Below are 19334 nucleotides of genomic sequence, written 5' to 3'. Positions count from 1 at the left end.
ACCATGGAATACTATGCAGCCATAAAAAATGATGAGTTCATGTCCTTTGTAGGGACATGGATGAAACTGGAAACCATCATTCTCAGCAAACTATCGCAAGGACAAAAAACCAAACACTGCATGTTCTCACTCATAGGTGGGAATTGAACAATGAGAACACATGGACACAGGAAGGGGAACATCACACTCCAGGGACTGTTGTGGGGTGGGGGGATGGGGGAGGGATAGCATTAGGAGATATGCCTAATGCTAAATGACGAGTTAATGGGTGCAGCACACCAACATGGCACATGTATACATATGTAACAAACCTGCACGTTGTGCACAAGTACCCTAAAACTTAAAGTATAATAATAACAAAATTTAAAAAAAAGACAGGAGGAATAAGTTTCTGAGATCTGTTGTGCAGCAGTGTGAATATAATCAATAATAATATATTGTATGTTTCAAAATAACTAAAAGAGTAAATCTCAATGGCTGACCACAAAAAATGGTGAGGTAATGGATATGTTTATTGGCTTCAGTTAGTCATTCCACATTGTATGCATATATCAAAACATCACATTGTAACCCATTAATGTGTACAACTATGATTTGTCAATTAAAAGTAATATTAACTTTTGTTTAAGCTTCCAGATTTTTAAATATAGGTTATATTCAAAAGATCTGGATTCAAATCGGCAGTGAACTTCTCAACAGAATAATGGAAGCCAGAAGACAATGAAGTCATGCCTTCAAAATTTATTTCCAACCTCTCAAGTGTGAAAATTAACTTGAAATATTTTTAGGCAAAAAGTTCTTGAAAATTTACTTCCCATGTACTCTTTCTTAATAAACTATAGGAGAGTTTGTTTGAAAAGCTTAAGGGAATCAAGTGGTACAGGAAGGGGAAATCCAGGCAGAGTCCAATGAGTTCCCCAAAATTAAGGAGACAGAACTGAGAATCCAAGTGGACGAAGTTGGCTGGAGTTCACAGGACATAGTACCAGAGAGGAAAAAGATGCAGAGAGAATTCTAGACACCTTCAGAGTTTCCCTCTAGTAGTCAACAGAATACTGATCAACAAATGCATGCGAGGAAACTGCATAATGCTGGGGAAAGAGCCACCCAAAAAGATAAGAGGGAACAATCCCTGGTGCTCACATAGGTCTAGCAATAGTGTCTGTTCCTACCAGCTAAACTGGAAAATCTCATGACTCACAGGACACTGGATAGAGTACTCAGAAGGGTTTTGCCTCAGTAGTGGGGAAAAATTGTCTCTAGACTAAACATTGCTCTGATCTCACCTATCAAATCTGAAAACCAAGACTTGAAAGGATCGAGCTGTTTTCAAGTAACTTAATTGTGTCGCAGAACAAAGTTTAAGAATATTTATAGGAATACAAAAATATACAGCATCCCAAAAGAGAAAATTAACAAGTCTGACATCTAGTAAAAAATTACCTGATAGGCAAAAAATCAATAAAATACAATCCATAATGAGAAGAAAAGGCAACCAATTGAAACGGACCCAGATATGACACAGGTATTAGAATTAGCAAGCAAGGACATAAAAGCAATTATTTTAACTGTATTCCATATGTTCAGAAAGCTAGAGGAAAGGCTAAATATCTTTTTTTGTTTTCAGAGACAAGACATTGTCCTGTTGCCCAGGCTGGAGTGCAGTGGCAGCATCATGACTCACTGTACCCTTGAACTCCTGGGCTCAGAAGATCCTCTTGCTTCAGCCTCCCAAGTAGCTAGGACTACAGGCACATGTCACCAGATGCAGGCTGTTTTTTTTTTTTTTTTTTTTTGAGATGGAATCTCGCTATGTTGCCCAGGCTGTTCTCAAGTGATCTTCCCACCTCATCCTCCCAGAGTGCTGCGATTAAAGGTGTGAGCCACCACGCCCAGCCTGAATATCTTGAGATATGGAAGACATTTTTTAAAAGATCCAAATCAAACTAGAGATGAAAGCTATAATATCTAAGATAAAAAATACACTGGAGGGGTTAACAGCAGATTAGGTATCACAGAAGAAAAGGCTAGTGAACTTGAAGATATATCAATAGAAGCTATCCAAAATGAAACACACTTGCATGTGTTTTCACAATGGCAAAAAAATAAAAAGATTGCAAAACAAAAATAGAGCATTGGTAAGCTATAGGACAATTTCAGGCAGCCAAATATACATGTAATTGGAATCCCCAATGGAGAGGAAGGAAGTGGCATAAAAAATATTTGTAGAAGTAGTGGCAGAAAAAAAGTCCAAATTTGCAGAAGTTAATTGATACTGTCTAAAGTTGAAAAAAATTAAAACTACCAATGTAAGGATGTTATTTAGAAATGTAAGGTCATGTCGATAAAAACACCTGATAGAGCTGAAATTGCTTGGCTTTGTTGTAAAAGTGTAGACTGTGGCACTGGATTCCCTAAATTTGAATCTTGCCTGTGCCCCTTACTAGTTGGACAATTGTAAGCAAGTCATTTAACTGGTCTGAACATCGTTCTCTCATTTATAAAATGGGGATAAAAGTAATATCTACCTCATAAAGTTTTTTTGAGGATTAAGTGAGTTAATACTTATGAAGGCTTAAAATAATGCCCAGTACAAAGTAAGAACTCTATTGATAATAGTATTATCAGAGAGCAGACATTGAGAATGAGGAGATTGCTATTTCTTGCAATATGACTTATAATAATATTTTACTTTCTAACTATGCACAAGGGTATTACTTGGATATAAATACATTTTAAATATTTCAGAAGAGTAAATTAGGGGTGAGGAAATGTAAAATTTTTCGCGAAGTTTGCTGTGCAGGGAAGGAGAGGGACAGGTGATAATTGGAGGGGATATGAAGTAGAGGTAAGTCATGGGTTTTTTTTGTTTGGTTGGTTTTAGGTAGGAAAGACATGAGTGGGTTAAAAATGGATGTGAAGTCAACTGTAGAGAGGGATAAATTGAAGCTATGGAAAAAAGAGTGTATTTGGCCAAAGCACAAATGAAGAGACATCTCTTCCATTTTAATCAGAAGGAAGGCAGAAGTAATGGATGTGGACCTGAGTGTGTTCAGAAGTTTGATATGAGAAGTTGAATTCATTATTTCACACTTACTGTTCTTTGTAAAATAAGAGGGCATTTACTGAGCATAAGCAGAAAAGAGGCAGAGTTGGAATTTTAAGGTAAGTACAAAAGGTTTGAGATAGCCATTATGATGACAAATTAAAAAGAAAGCTGACCAAAGCAATGCAGAATTATTTCAGGTTAGCACTGAAGGCCCAGGTGAGGTTTAGAAGCTATACATTTGTGATGCAGTAGTACCGACCTCTTTGGTTATGTGATTTTCTTCAGTAGGGTGCTGCAGCTCAAATATGGGAATGGAATAAGTGGGACTGATTCAGGGTTAGGATTTTATCAGGTTGGTATGTTAAAAGGACAATGGGGCAAGGGGATTGAGAATATTGAAAAGAGAGTATCTGAAGTGAGAAATCACAGATACTAAATAGGCTAAAGAAAGAAGCGAAGACAGGAAATAGCTGGTAGGTCAGAAGAAAGTATAGGAGTCAGCCTTAGCAGTCTCAACAAAGTTGAAGTATATATGTATTTGAAGAAAAAAAGAATTGTTGGCCGAGGGCAGTGGCTCACGCCTGTAATCCCAACACTTCGGGAGGCTGAGGCGGGTGTATTACTTGAGGCCAGGAATTCGAGACCAGCCTGGCCAAGATGGCGAAACCCCATCTCTACTAAAAATACAAAAGTTAGCCAGGCATGGTGGTGCATGCCTATAATCCCAGCTACTTGGGAGCCTAAGTCAGGAGAATCGTTTGAACCTGGGAGGCAGAGGATGCAGTGAGCCAAGATCGCACCACTGTACTCCAGCCTGGGCAACAGAGTGAGACTCTGTTTCAAACAAAACGAAACAAAAATAAGAAAAAAGAGTTGTTAAGTAGAGGTTATAGTTAAGAACTGGGGTGTTTTAAGTTATGATTTCAGTGCAATTCTGAGTGATGTTGAAGTTCAGCATGTGGTCCATGAAAATGGGTGAATGAGGTGGAGCCCTGAGGTGAGAGTCACTGTTGGAGGGGATGTTAAAGAAGCTAGATGGCTAAAGCATTAGATGAGTCAGCCATGTGGTTGTTGCTGAAGTCACCCAAAATGATGGCAGAGGCAATGGGAGGAATACTGTGAGCCTGGAGCCAAGGTCTTCAATGAATGAGAAGGAGATATATGGAGGTCAAATCTGGCCTCATGAGCTTCTGCAGCCCCTTGAAGTTTTGGTGACTATACTGAACAATGTTTCACTTTAGACCCTGGATTTTTTGCCAGTGGTCTATGGATGGGCTTCTAAGGATCTGTGAGTCCTCTGAAATAGTATAGAAAATTATCTGTGTATATTTATTAAATGCATTGTTTTTCCTCTGGAAGAAGGCTCATGACTCTCATCTAATTTAGAAAGGGGTGAGTGATTAAATAAAGGCCTAAAAATTACTGCCATAAAGGATTTATGTGCAGAATAACTAAATGAAAGCAATAGAAACTGCATGCAGACTGAGAAGAGCACACACCTATCAATATAGCTAAAAGTTTCTCTACCCTTAAACCAACACCATCACAGAAAGCTCATGTGCTGAGTGAGCAGCAGGGAGCTATGGCAGTAGCTAGGGTTAGTACTTGACTGTGCCTTAAAAGAGCTGATAGACTGCAGAGACAGAGACAAGGGTCCAGAAATCCAAAGGGTAATTTACCACTGAGGCTCAATAACTACTTAACTGGTAAAATCTTCAGGTGGCAGCTGTTAGATACATGCCTGAACTTTAAGTGACTTTAAATTGGCCTTTTTCACAAAAGCAGGCATTTCCCAAGAATATAAGGAACCGACCTCTCAGCAATATTTTTTGCAGACTGTAGAAACCGTGCCTGGTCATTTTCTTTCAGGATATGCTCAGCTTGGTTGATGAGGACTGTTGACCGTTCAAGACACTGGCGGCAATTAGCAACCTGCTGTGCCAACTTTCTCAGTTTCATAACCTTTAAGGAATTAGTAAAAGAAAAAAATAAGATAAAACTTTCAGTGCTTAATTAAAAACAATAAAAAACAACATGAAGGAGGTATGCTGCAGTGATTCTAAAAATAAGGTTTGTTAATATTCCATGGTCCCTGTACTAACCACTCACCATCTCACCCTACCCACTGTGTCTCTTGTGCCAACCCCTCCTTCTCTTGTCTACCACTTACATACTTAGGCTGCAACACAGTCATATACTCTCGGTTATCTACCCCCTCTGTGTATTAGTAACATTAATTTTTCTGATTATAAATCAATGCATGCCCGTTATAGAAAATTCAGAAAATAAAAAGTATAAAAGAAACACTACCACCCAGAGATTATAATTGTTTACATTTTTGTTTGTTTACATTTTGTTGTCAATATATTTTCACATATATGTTTACTAAAAAGTACCATCTTTTTCTTTATGAGTATCTATAGTTCTATGTATATATTTCTCTAAGTGTCTTTATGCATACCTGTGTGTTCACAAATCTGTATTCTTGGAAACTTTAGTTCCTGGATAAGCTATAACCACTCAGCATGGCACAAATTATTAGTGATCACTCTAGCCTCTCAAAACATCTCACATTATACACACAGCATGAACTTATAACCACTAACACTGACGAGCAAGCCAACAAGCCTAAAACCATATAGCTGTATGGAGGCTCACACTTGACCCTTATGATCATGATTCTTCAGTTCCCAGGCTAGAAACCTGAATGTCTTCACTGAGTCTTCCCTCTCTCTCATTCATCTTTTATATTTAAAAGTTCAATGTTTCCTATCATTTTCTTTCTAGCAATGCCTGTTGTGTTCTTCCCTCCCATTTGTGCTGCCACTACTCTGGTTTAGGTCTTTATCAACTCTTACAAAGCATCATTCCATAAGTCTCATAACTTGCTACCCTGACTTTGGTATCATCCCATTCTGATCTACCCTGCATACCTCTGCCATATCAATCCGTCTTTCTCCCTTCCTAAGAAACTAGAATGGCTGCCCAATACTTTTCAGTTTAAGCCCAGAGTCCTCATCCTGGAATTCGTGGTCCATAATCCTGACTCACATTTCTACCATTACTTTTTTCCTTTTCGTTGAGTTATAACATACAACAGTAAAGCACCCAAATCCTAAGTGTACAGCTCAATGAACTTTTGCCTACACATACACCCACGTAAACCAGGTCAAGATATAGAACATTTCTAACACCCCAGAATGGCCATCGTTTTTACTGGATTCAGAGCAGTAGGCCAAACATCACTTCTTTGCCTCTCTCCCTATAATCTCATTTCTTCTTGATTTCATGATCAGACCGGAATCATCTGGATCAAACTTTGATATTTGTAAAGTCAACTCTTCCTTGGATTCACTGAAGTGCTGTGCTTTACCTTTGTCTCTTTGATTTTGACAGCGATCATTTGCTTCCTCTGCTGGATAATCTCTACCAACTCGTCACATTCTTCCATAAGTTTTGCCTCATGCATAGCAGTATTCACCTGCCAAGAAATTTCAGAGTATTACACAGTGATTGTTGCCTTTGTCCCCTGCTGGCTCTAAAAGGTTCGGACTGACAGCTAAGCATGCACAACTTCTTCCATACCTCCCTCATAAGATCCACTCCTAGAGGAAGGGTAGAGATGATGATATTAATGATGCAAGGGCATTGAAGCACCACAGTTAGGAAGCTCTCCAGGCCTCTGGTAGATCATGATGGTTAATGGAAGGCTGGGCAGAAGGACAGATGAGATGGGGGCATGTTATTCCCACTGAACAATTCCCTTTACTCCAGTACCCTTTCCTCCTGCTGTTCTTTTGGAAAGAGGGTAAGGAGATTTATGTATGTCAAGAAAAGAGTATCCTCCTCCACAGGCACAATATTAAGATAACATTACAACAATATATTGTGCTAACAAAAATGTTTTCAGTTTTCCTTGTTCCCTTCTAATTTTTCACATTAAATATATCATTAAACATATATTCACGTGTATATGTTTTTCACATAGTTGTCGTGTTTTAGTGGGTATTTCTTACCTTGGGCTGTCCAGTATCTGAATACCTTTCCTATTTTGGGATACTGGCTACATCAAAACATCTTTACTGCAAAGTCAGGGTTGGAAAAAAGAAACTACCATTCTTCATTTTCTTTCCATGGATTGATTTCTCCTTCTCCTCATCTCTATTATTATTGACACTAGATGGTACAGAGCCCCCAGGAGGGGCTAAAATGACAACAGGGGATTTTGGGGCTGCCCAAGTATAACAGGAAAGGAAGGAGAAAGGAACTAACATCTTTTTAGTACTTAACTTGCCAAGCACTTCATAGGTAAATTATTTCATGTAATTATCATAGCAATTTTACAATATAGGAACCATGTTTATTCCCATTTCACAGATGGGGAAACTGAGGCGTAGAGAATTTTAGTGACTTGCTCAAAAATCACACAACTAGTAAGTGGTAAAACCAGAATTCAAACCGAGTTCTGTCAAGTGAAACCCCTGGGCTGGCTGGGTGGGCGGGCGAGGTTCAGTTCCATTTCAGCAGCACACAGAGCAGTCATACAGGGAAGCACAAGCATTCCAAGAGTCTATTCAAGGATCACTCGAGCAGAGCTCTAGAAGGCTGAGGAACAGACAATGGGTTACTTGAGAGCATCAAAACTCAAGGGGCTAGATGTGCTTCATTAGCAAGATAGGGTTGCATTTCCAATTCCTATCCCTCTTCAGAGGGTTCCTCCATATTCTCCAACCCGAGCAAAATACCTGTCACTGGACCCTACTACCCCCTCTTTCATACTTGAAGCTCCCTGATGGCTAATTTTCTGTTTCCTACTTAACTGAAATAAAATATGTCTGTTGCTGAGTGACAATCTTATGTTGCTTTTTTCCATTTTCTAGGGCAATGCCACAATGGGGGCTTCTATTTACTCTGAATGGCACTCTAGCCATTCTACTTTTTTTTCTCAGATACCTCACCCTTTCCCTAAATTGGATCTACCTTTCCAAGGCAGATATCTTACCAGCTCACGAACTCCTTTATCTGAGACTAAGAGATTCATTTAGTTTTCTCTGGGTCTTTGCTTATAGTATCTAGAAACTTAGACACTTGCCATTTATAATTTCTTTTTTAGGTGGCTACTGGTGTAGTACACAATGATGTCGTACCTGGTTTCTTAAAATGTAATCCTTGGACTAGCCTTTACATAACACTATATGCCAGGCATTGCTCTAATTAGTTTACATATATTGGCTCTCTCAATCCTCAAAACAGTCCCGAGGTAGGTACCTTTATCTACATTTGACAGATGAGGAAAACTAAGCACAGAGAGATTAAGTGACTTGCTTAAGGTTACACAGTTAGTATGTAGCAGAGATGAGATTTGGGCTGAGAGAGTCCAACACTAGAGCACTAGAGACTACACGTTTAACCTTACACATATGCTGCCATCCAGTTGAGTGTAACAACACCCTTTTCTTCAATTTCTGAAAATCGTCATCTCTTTCAAATCATCCATCTTTATTCTGTCATCCGTTTCTCATTAGTCACTTCAGACTCCTTGTTATTCCCCTAGAATGCCACGCACTTTCATGTCCTGTGCCTTTGCCCGAGACTGTCATTTTACTCGGAAAGTCACTTCCCCATCTGTTTATTGAACACGTTTCTACTTATCTTTTAAGGCCCTTCTCAAAGATCATCGCTTCTGTGCTTGGACACAAGCAATTGATCCCCTATTTATATTTTCACATACTCTATATTTAGTTCAATTATACCATTTCCTATATTTTATCATATTAGTCTGTCTTCCTCACTCCATCATGAGTTCTGGAGGGCAAGAACTGTGTCTTATGTGACTATATCTATCTCCAGTATCATGATGGGCACATAGTAGATGCTCCGTAATTATTTGTTGGATTGAATTAAATGTGAAAAAAGGTGTCTTTTACTCCTCATTAGACATTTCCACTTTGTTATTCAAGTTACCCTAAACTCAGTAAGTCTAAAAACAAACTTATCGCCTTCTCTCCAGATTTGGCTTCCACCTCTGATTTTCCTATTTTCGTGTCAATGCTACTATCATTATTGCAGTTACTCGGGTTCAGTAAACTCTGACTGCTACTTCTCCTTTGTCCCCATATAAATTCACAGCAGTCCCAAAGTCCTTCCCTCCTTTCCTTTTTAATCATGCTAAATTTCCTCGGTGGCTGGTCCAAGTGCAGTAGTGTTTACAACTAACTGATCGCAAATAGTTACAGGTTTCTTTGTTCCTTCTCCACTCCCACTGCTTCACTTGACTACCCTTAAACAAAGTTATTCATTAATATAGTCAGGATCTGAGCCAAAGAACCAATAGGTTGAAACCCTTATCACCTATTGTGATAGGACTGTTGTTGCACAAACCTCGTTAATTAATCTCCCTACCTCCAGAATATTTCCTTTGCTACCCATCCTCATAATCTTTCCTCTACTCTGAAGCCAGGAAAAATCATGTCTTCATTACCAGACATCTTATCAAGCATTTTTTCTGGCAAAGCATTATGCTAAGGCCCTGCCCTCAAAAAATTTGCAATCTGGATGGGGAAGAGCCATATACATATAAAAGAAACCAATCAAGGTAGCATAAATTAAATACTGAATGGGTGATGTAGACTATAATCTACTGAAATTAAAAGGAAAGATTACTTTTGGTGGGTAAGTGGAGGAAAGATGCATGGATGAAATGGAACTTGAATTAAACCTTAAAGATGGAATAAGACTTAGATTAAAAAGGTGTGAAGGAGAGAAATTTCAAGCCAAACAAATGAGATTGAACTTTATTTTTAGGCAATATGGTATCTTTAAGTAGTATTTTTGAGGGGAGGAAAGGTAAGGTGGTGCGAGAAGTACCACAGTGAACTTGTTTAAGAAGATGAACAAGGGCTGATTTGATGGAGGGTAATAGTAAACCTGAGGACTATTTAGGAGGCTATTGTGATATGGACAGGGCATACCCAAGGAGAATATCAGAAATAGAAAGGAAATATCAAATATAAGAAGCACTCTTTTGCTTACATATCTTCAATTAGACAGCAAGCTCCTTGAAGGAAGATTTTACACTGCTTTGTCTCTCCCATTATAACTGGTACAAAGCCTTACAACAAACATTTACTGACTGATTTAGCACAGTAAAAAAAAATCAAAATAAGAATGCCAAGCATTATAAAATATACTCCAGTGAGTGTATTTTGTAGAGAAAATATAAGGTGAAATGAGGGAGCTAGGGTGGGAATGTTTTTTGGACAGTCACATCAGGGGAGGTAAAACCAGGCACAATTAATAGAATGAAAAGTTGGCTGAAGAGGCACAGTTCCAAACTAAAGGTAAAGCAATGACATTAAAATCTTTTCATGTCAAGAAGCACCCCAGAAGAGCAGGGTCCTTAAGTGTTTTCTGAACAGGAAATACTTCAGGGAAAACCGGTCTTTGTGATGTGAATAAAACAACTCAAATTGCTTGTAAGACATTTGAAAGCCCCTGGTATTTTCTTTGTTTGAAGACATAATACATTGAGGTATTTCACTTGCTTATTAACGCTTAATTGAAAATAACTGGGTTACCTTAATAAGCATACTTGGCTGGTTGGTTGGTTTGTGGAAGACCCTAGCTCTTTATTTGACATTCGCTCTTTGTATTAGGTTAGTGGTTTTGTCTAAATGGCTTTATGTCTGTGGAAAAAAATCTGTCCTCCTTGAAAATACCATTAGGTCAATCTTGGCAACCTACTTGTATAAATCCACCCACCCCAAAAAGACTTTTGGGAGGCAGTTTGTGATGTTTATGACTAAGAGTCTTAGCCTCAATCTTCCAAGTCCTAAACACTAGGCAACACAGGATCTCAGGTAAGTCTCCAGGTCCTCTTCTCTGCTCTTTGCTCTTTTACTTTCTTCTTAAGGCAGCAAAAATTTGACTTGCATATTTCTTTCCAACTGCCCATCCTACCCTATTACCTCCCAGCCCAAAGATTGACTGTAGAGTAAGACCTAGTCTTCCCCAATTTCCACCTATTCTTAATACAAACACATAAGGCCCCTGATGGAAGGACTTTACCACTGTTCGATACAAGGAAATAAATAGGTGGGAGTTCACCAAAGCCATAAGTTGCAAAGATTTAAGAAACTGCAAAAAGTTATTTTGGCAATTGCTTCTCTTCTGTATTGAAATGTAAATGGACTAGACCTTTTTACCCTTAGCTTCTTTCAGAGAGCTTATTTGATAGTTAGGGCTTTTTTTGGTGGGGGGGTAGGGGGCAGGGGAGATATTCCATTGCTCATTCTACAGTTATTTTATTCCTGGGTTTAAAGTTCATCAGCCTTCCCTCCAACCCACTCCCACGATAACTTCCCCACTTCCACTTTCACCTCAGCTTAGTCACATCCATCAGTCCTATAGAGCATGGCACAGGAGTTCAGAAGGCACTGAGATTTCCTGTTCAGATGGAACAAGATATATGAAATAGATGATCCCATATACCCAGACTCAAGTGAAATGCAATAATTATAATAACAATAATTATTATTATATGGCAAGGAATTCCTCACTGGCTTCTCCATCTCAGTGCTCTCCACTCTACAAAGTAAATGCCAATCTAGTTTATTCTCTGAAATCTTCTGCCCAAATAGATCTCCCTTCCACCAGAATATTGTGAAATTTTGGCATTAAAGATCATTTGGGGAAGTTTTTATTTCAACAAACATTTATTGAGTGTCTCCCACATACCACAGTATATCCCACATGTATCCAGCATAGTGCTGGGTTTCCCTGAGTGGGATATAACGATGAAAAAGACTCAGCTTCTGCCTTCGAGGCACTTACAGTCTAGTAGAGACTATGAGTGTGAATACAACTAATTATAATTTAAGGACCAGCAAAACAAGTAATGTAATAGAATACAATTAAAGGTGTATGAGATCATAGGAAAGAGCAAATTTAGAAAAGGACAATCAGAGGATTAGATAAAGTTTCATGTAGCTGAGCTGGTCTTCAAGGATGAGCAAGACTTGGGCAGGTAGAAATGGAGCTTAAAGGGAGACAAGTTTAGGCAGAATGAATTACATGAATAGCATGAGCAAAAGCATAAGCAGAAAAATAGAAAATGTGCTTGGTTAAAGCAGATCAGCCTGACAGATGTAATGGAGGCAAATAAGGCTAGAAACAAGGGTTGGAGATGTATTATGGAGAGCTGTGCTGTCATTTTGAGTCTCTGAAAGTACTTGGATAAAAATGTCAGGATCTTAGCATTATAGTAACACCTTAAGAATTGTTAATTGACATCTTAGTTGAAAGCAAGGTGAAGAGAGAAGGCAGACACAATACATGAAGAACTGGGAGGGGGACACAACAAACTTTCCACTTCCTATTATTGCCCAGGACCACTCAGATGATCACTATCCCACCTTCTCAGACTCCATAACAGAAAAAAGAGGCTGAGTTGGGCTTTATTTAATAAGCAGTCACTTTCTGTGCAAAGGAGATGAGAAGGAAAAGTAAGAGGTAAATCGGACATCTGATGAATTATCAAGAAATTATTATGAACAGCCTTGTCACCTTACTGAGCTGCAAATAATTCATTACTTTCTTAAAATGATGCATTTAAGAAAACAATGTTTGTGAAGCAGACATAGCATTTGCTGTGGCAGCATCAAAGCCAAGGTGTTAACCCACATCACACTTTAAGGATCCTTCTCTCTCTCTCCTTCCACTCTCACACTCTCTCACACGCACAGATATACACACACATCACTACCACTAGCACTAACATCATGATCACCACCAGCACTATAGCCCTGTTATATCGGGAATTTTCAAATGTATAAAAGGAAGAGGAAGAAGAGACGATCTTCTTTTTTGTTTTCTAAAGGTAAACACTGCAACATTTCAAAGATGGTCCTTCCAGCTTTACGTAAATATGACTAAATGAAGCAGGGATTTTAAAAAATTGGTTATACCTGTTTCTTTAGATTTGAGGGAGGGTGGTCACTTAAAGGAGCAAGAAATATATGAAATTATTAATAGAATTTTTAGTCACCTGTACTGGAGTAACTACAGTTTAGCAAGCAAAAAAAAAAATACTGAGACATAGTTAAGCAATCTACAGCTTCGGTGTGTAATTTTTTTGGCCAGGGAGGGGGTGAGGGATTAGGAGGGTAGAGGTAGCTGGGAGATTGGCTGTTAAAGTTAGAAAAGTAGTGTGGATGGGGAGGTGGCAGCCAAGCCATTTCTAGAAGTATAACTATCGTAGTGAATTGGGCTCAGGGACTCATGCTATGTGAGGCCTTCAGATAGACATTGACTGACAGAAAAGTTTTCTATCAGCTTGTGGGAGGAGTACATAAGAGTTAATACTTTTATAGTGCTAACCACATGTTAGGCACTATTCTAATTGCTTCATGTATTTTCACTTGTTTACTTTTCCCATTAACCCCATAAGGTAGGCACTATTATTACCATTCCCATTCTACAGAAGAAACCGAGAAAACACAGAGGTTATGTAACTTGCCCAAGGTCATATAACTAGTAAATATCAGAGCCAGGATTCGCACTCAGGCAGTCTGGCTCATGTCTATGATTTTAACCACTGTGTGTGTGCGTGCGTGTGTGTGTGTGTGAGACAGAGACAGAGAGAGAGAGGCTGTGCTCACAAATATATACTTCTTTTTCCTTTAGAGTTGCCTCTCACGACAATCACAATCTCTAGAGTTAACCATTGCAAATATTTTGTGTATTTCCTTCCTGACTTTTGAAGAAAAAAGTACCTGTATAGAAATACATAATACAACATATTTTAAAAGCATAGACAGTTCACACACACATATATACACACACATATATTTTGTATGTACTTTACCCTATGTCTAACTAATAAAAATAATGGAGACAGAGGGTGAGGACAATCTGCTCCATATACATGCCTTAGGAATGGCATTATGCCGTGTGGCAATTCTGTGTTGATTTTGGAGTCCTTTCTCCTCAGGGAACAGACAACCAAACCTTTATAGCCTTAGGCTTAGTTACTGTCTCCCCCATATTCTCTTTGTAAGCAAAGTAACTGTTTATTTTTTATTTTTTTAGATAAAGTCTTGCTTTGTTGTCCAGGCTGGAGTGCAGTGGCGTGATCTCGGCTCACTTCAACCTCCACCTCCCAAGTTCAAGTGATTCTCCTGCCTCAGCCCCCAACCCCCCCCCAACCCCGCCGAGTAGCTGGGACTATAGGCGTGCATCACCATTTCCGGCTAATTTTTGTATTTTTAGTAGAGATGGGTTTCATCATGTTGGCCAGGCTGGTCTCGAACACCTGACCTCAAACGATCCATCCACCTTCGGCCTCCTAAAGTGCTAGGATTACAGGTGTAAGCCACCACGTAACTGTTTGGAACATGGAAGAAAAAGGTGGGAGATATAACCTAGGTTTTTCATCTGATATTTTATGTACATAGCTATAAAATTTTTTGTGAAATGAGGCAGAAACCTCCTTTGTATCTCATCAGAACCATGTAATTAGATCTTAAAAAGACTGAAGAAATAATCGATTCCTACTCCATCACTTCAGAGATAGAAATATGGGGCCTAGAGAGGGGAGAGGCTCATCCAACATCGCATTGCTACTAAATGACAGGGCAAGGCTTGAGCCAGATCTTCTGAGTCATATCCAGTGTTCTTTCCAATCTACTGCTTGTTTTGTGAAGCATGGCACTTGCTTATAGATCCCTCTGAAGAAATAAAACTGTCTAGCTCTCATCCTTGTGTATTTACCCTAGAAATATGAGCATTTATGTCCACACAAAAACCTTACATGAATGGTCATAACAGCTTTGTTTCTATTAGCAAAAAACTGGAAACAACTGAAATGCTCTTCACTGTGGGCACATATAAACAAATTGTAGAATATTCACATAGTAGAATACTACTTAGTAATAAAAAATCAAAAACTATTGATGTACACAACAAATTGAATGGCTCTCGGGGGCATTATGATGATTGACATAGCAAATCACAGTATTTTACATACTATATGATTCCATTTACATAACATTCTAGAAATGACAAAATTATAGTAATGATGAACATATCAGTGGTTGCTGGGGGACAGATGTGCCCATAAAGAAGTAGCACAAATGAGTTTTGGGGGGATGATAAAACAATACTGTCCTAATTACAGTGGTGATTACAAGAATCTATAAATGTGATAAGATTAATAGAACTATCCGCCCCCCCTCAAAAAAAGTTGAGTGCGTGCAAACCTGGTGAAAATCAAATGAGGTCTATAGTTTGCTCAATAGAATTACTGTACCAATGACAGTTTCCTAGTTCTGATAGTTGTGTGGTTATGTAAGATGCTAACATTGGAGAAGGTTAGTTAAATGTATGTGGGAACTCTCTGTATTATTTTAGCAACTTTTACGTAAGATTAAACTTATTTTTAAAAAGAAAAAAGAAAGAACTCTCTAAAAGTCCCATAATGTTTTAGGCAGGCCTGGTCAACCAACATTTCTGTAGTTTTCTGAAGTTCTAATACATCTTCAGGCCTTTGCTCAAATGACATTCTCTCTCTCTCTCTCTCTCTCTCACAGACATACACACACGCACACACACACACACTCACCCCACTCTGTAACCTAGTTTATTTTTATCCCTAATACTTATAATCCCTAATAAAAATATGTTTGTTTATTGTGTGTCTCCTCCCATTAGAATGTAAGCTCCTTAAGTTTAAGCACTTTGTTTTGTTCACCGTTCTAACACCTAGAATAGTGCTTGTCACACAGTAAATGCTCAGTAAATATTTGTTGAGTGAATGAATGTGTGTAGGCCTTGAAATAAAGGTATTATGAAAAAAGGTATTGTATACTATGTTACATTTCTTTATTACAGGAGACAAATTTCTCTTTCATTTTATTTTTGTACATTCAAAATAGTTTTATCTGTTGTGTCATTTAAATATTGTTTTCTGAATTATGAAAGATTTGGAGAGACGTTGGAATAAAAACACCTCTAGGAGACCTAAGAGATCCTAGGAGACCACATATTCTGAAATATTTCCTTTCCCTGTGTTAAAATAAAGAAAAAGATGCCTTTCCTAGGTGCTTTACTCACCTGGGCTTTACTTACTCCTATGATGCATAAAAGATTGTACTTACAACATCTGGCCACCAGATGGCACTGTTTATCCAAATATCCTTTCTCAGTACCTATTCGTGTATCAAGCCATGTGCTGGGTATAAAAAAAAAAGGATAGGACACCATACTCGGCCTGAGAGATTAGTCCGGTGGGGAGACAAATCGGTATATAGAAGTGCTATGACGAAAGTATGCACAGGTTACCCTGAAGACACAGAGGAGGAACACCTGAACTAGATGAGGGAGGCAGGGAGTGAGGCTTAGAGCATGGGTGATGGCTTCTTGAAGGAGGTGAAGGCTGAACTGAGCAGTACTCCTACAGACGGAAAATCGAAGGAGTGTAGGTTCTGTGAAGACAGGTGCCACGTTCACCATTATGTTGCCAGTGCCTGGCCCAACACAGAAATGAGCTTAAATATTTGTGGAATGAATGAACAGCATATAAAGTACAGATGGCAAAAGGGCATCACTGGATGTGCTAGTACTCTATATTATCTTCAACTTTCAGAATAACTCTTCAAACTACATACTATCATCCTATTTTTTAGATGAAGAAAATGAGGTTCAGTGTACTCAGCTTATAAAACAGAGCCAGACAGACTCAAGTCTATCACTTTTCTTTCCACTTACTGTCTCCCAGTGAGCATATTACTATTAATAAGTCAACTCATATTCTGTTTAAAAGGATTTGGAAAAGTGCTTCACAATATTGACATTCCTCCAAAAACAAGATAAAATATATTTACTTAATCGTTCCTTTTTAAAACTTTTAAATTGATTTGTTTATTTTCATGTTAAAAATAGAATCAACTAAAAAGTTAAAATAATGGTATATTCTCAAATCAGCTACCCAATTTCTTTAAGTAATAATGAGACATATACATGCCTTTTCAAGACAGGTTAAAGAATCAAATAGCAGATTGTTAACCTGAGATATTAACAAAACAAAAACATTCTAGTAATATTTCAGCTAATATGCAAAATTCATAGTTTCATATTCTAGCAGTAAAAAGAAGCACTGACAAAGATTGTGTTTTTTACATGAAGTGAGAAGATCTGTGTAATACTACATTACAAGATCAAAAGGACATTAACTGTTTTACTGCTTTATAATGTTTATGGGAGATATTTCAATAATAGCACTGCTTTTCAGAAAGCCATAAGAACATGAAAGATTATAGACAGACATCACTCTTACCATGGAGGATACGTCCAATTCTTGAAGCAGTCAACACTCATTTATGTGGATACATTACAGGTCATTTCATATTACCATTGAACAAATTTTACTGTTATTATGTGCTAGGCATTTTAGTAAGCACTTAGCTATATGCAAGATAGACAAGGCCTCTGCCATCATCTCGTGAATCTTATAATGAGCAGGGAAGCAGATACTGAGCAGTTACCTGTTTGAGGAGTGCCACAAGAGGTTTATCACGTAATAAGGATAATCTTTGGGTGCTTATAAGATGGGGATTTAACCAACAGTTGTCAAGTGGGGAGCTTAGACGGTCAAGGAAGGCTTCCTAAGGATGTGATATTTTTAAGGAATGAATAAGAGTTAGAGGAAGGGGAGATTCACAGCAGAGAAGATGAAGACAGCAAAAAGGTCTAGAAGGCCATGCTAGAGAGGTAGGTAGGGTCCAGATCATAATGGGTTTTAAAGGCAGTGGAGGAACCATTAAAGGGTTTGTGGTAGGGAGTGACATGACAGGTTTTGCATTTTACAAGTTCATTTCCACAGCAATGTGGAAAATGGATAGGAGGGGAACCGGATGAGCCAGAGAGACCAGTTAGAAACTGCAGTTTCCAAAATGATTGTGGCATGGCCATGGCTGCTACCTTCAGGAAGCTTCTAGTCCAACCAAGGAAACAGCCTGTAACCAAGAAATTCCTTCATGGAAGAGCAGGCAGTCTAATAGAGGTTTGCACAGGCTGTTCCACCCAAGTTCACGTGACTAGTGGGTGCCAGAGCCAGCAGCAGAACCCAGGTTTCCTGATTTCTAGTCTAGGGCTTTTTCCAAGGCCATCCTTTTCACTGCCTTCACAACCAAGGAATTATGGAAGGGGAGGAGAACAAGGCAAGCCAGTGAATGTTTCCACCTTGTTAAGTCTCAGATCACATTGTGGGGAGCATTTAGCCACTCTCTGTACTCAAGTCTGACATAAGCACTCCTCCCAAGATATTTGTTTCTGAGGGATGGATTCACCATCCTGATACTCCCTGTATATATACAGAGCAAGGAATCTCTACTGGGAGGGTCAGGAAATTTGAACTCTCATAGCTAAGGTCGAAAAGGGCATTGTTCTGAGAAAGAGGTCATTCTTTCTGAGACAGGGAACTCTGGATTACAAAAGGGAAAAAATCTGATTCCAGGCAGACAGAAAACAGTCTGATTCCAGCCCACTAGAAGAAGCAAGGGCCCAAGTGGAAGAGTGAAAATAGCTGAAGAAGAGCCTATGTTGCTTCTAAGCTGAGGGAGTAGAGAAATAAGATAGAGAAGTACCAGGAAAGAGCCTGAAAGACAAGGACCAGAGGAATTCTGTTTGTAAGCATCAGAGGGAAGGGAAGCCTCAGAATAATAACCAACACTGAACTCTGTGACTGGGCAACAAAGAGGTCTTGAGAACATATTTCCAGGGGTCTCAACTACCTTGTGAGTCAAGAAATAAACAAAGGGGTTTCTACGGGGAAAACCCCAAGGGGGTCAGAGGCCCTGAATAGGATGGGCCAGGCGCAGTGGTTCACGCCTGTAACCCCAGCACTTTGGGAGGCTAAGGCAGATCACTTGAGGTCAGTTTTAGGTTCAGCCTGACCAACATGGTAAAACCCTATCTTTATTAAAAATACAAAAAATACCGAGGCATGGTGGTGCATGCCTGTAATCTCAGCTGCTCGGGAGTCTGAGGCAGGAGAATTACTTGAACCTGAGAGGCGGAGGTTGCAATGAGCTGAGATTGCGCCACTGCATTCCAGCCTGGGTGACAAAGTGACACTCTTTCTCAAAAAAAAAAAAAGGTATAAAACAAACAGGAGGGTGGAGCCAAGGTGGCCGAATAGGAACAGCTCCAGTCTATAGCTCCTAGCATGAGTGATGCAGAAGATGGGTGATTTCTGCATTTCCAACTGAGGTACCAGGTTCATCTCACT

General features: G+C 39.0%; 1 protein-coding gene across 3 annotated transcripts in view; it reads right to left on the bottom strand.

Moving 5' to 3' along the window:
- The window catches only part of MID2 (midline 2), a 105141-nt gene that overhangs the window by 22725 nt on the left and 63082 nt on the right, over positions 1 to 19334 (bottom strand). For all 3 annotated transcript variants that reach the window (XM_032757432.2, XM_032757431.2, XM_032757433.2), the window contains exons 4-5: positions 6423 to 6530; positions 4863 to 5011 (exon numbers count right to left, since the gene is read on the bottom strand). In XM_032757432.2, coding sequence (XP_032613323.1) covers positions 4863 to 5011; positions 6423 to 6530 — 257 coding nt within the window. The remainder of the gene's footprint in view (positions 1 to 4862; positions 5012 to 6422; positions 6531 to 19334) is intronic.

This window comes from Hylobates moloch, unplaced genomic scaffold (assembly GCF_009828535.3).
Source record: "Hylobates moloch isolate HMO894 unplaced genomic scaffold, HMol_V3 SCAFFOLD_7, whole genome shotgun sequence".
Lineage (NCBI taxonomy): Eukaryota > Metazoa > Chordata > Mammalia > Primates > Hylobatidae > Hylobates > Hylobates moloch.
This window is presented reverse-complemented; position numbering and strand designations above follow the sequence as displayed.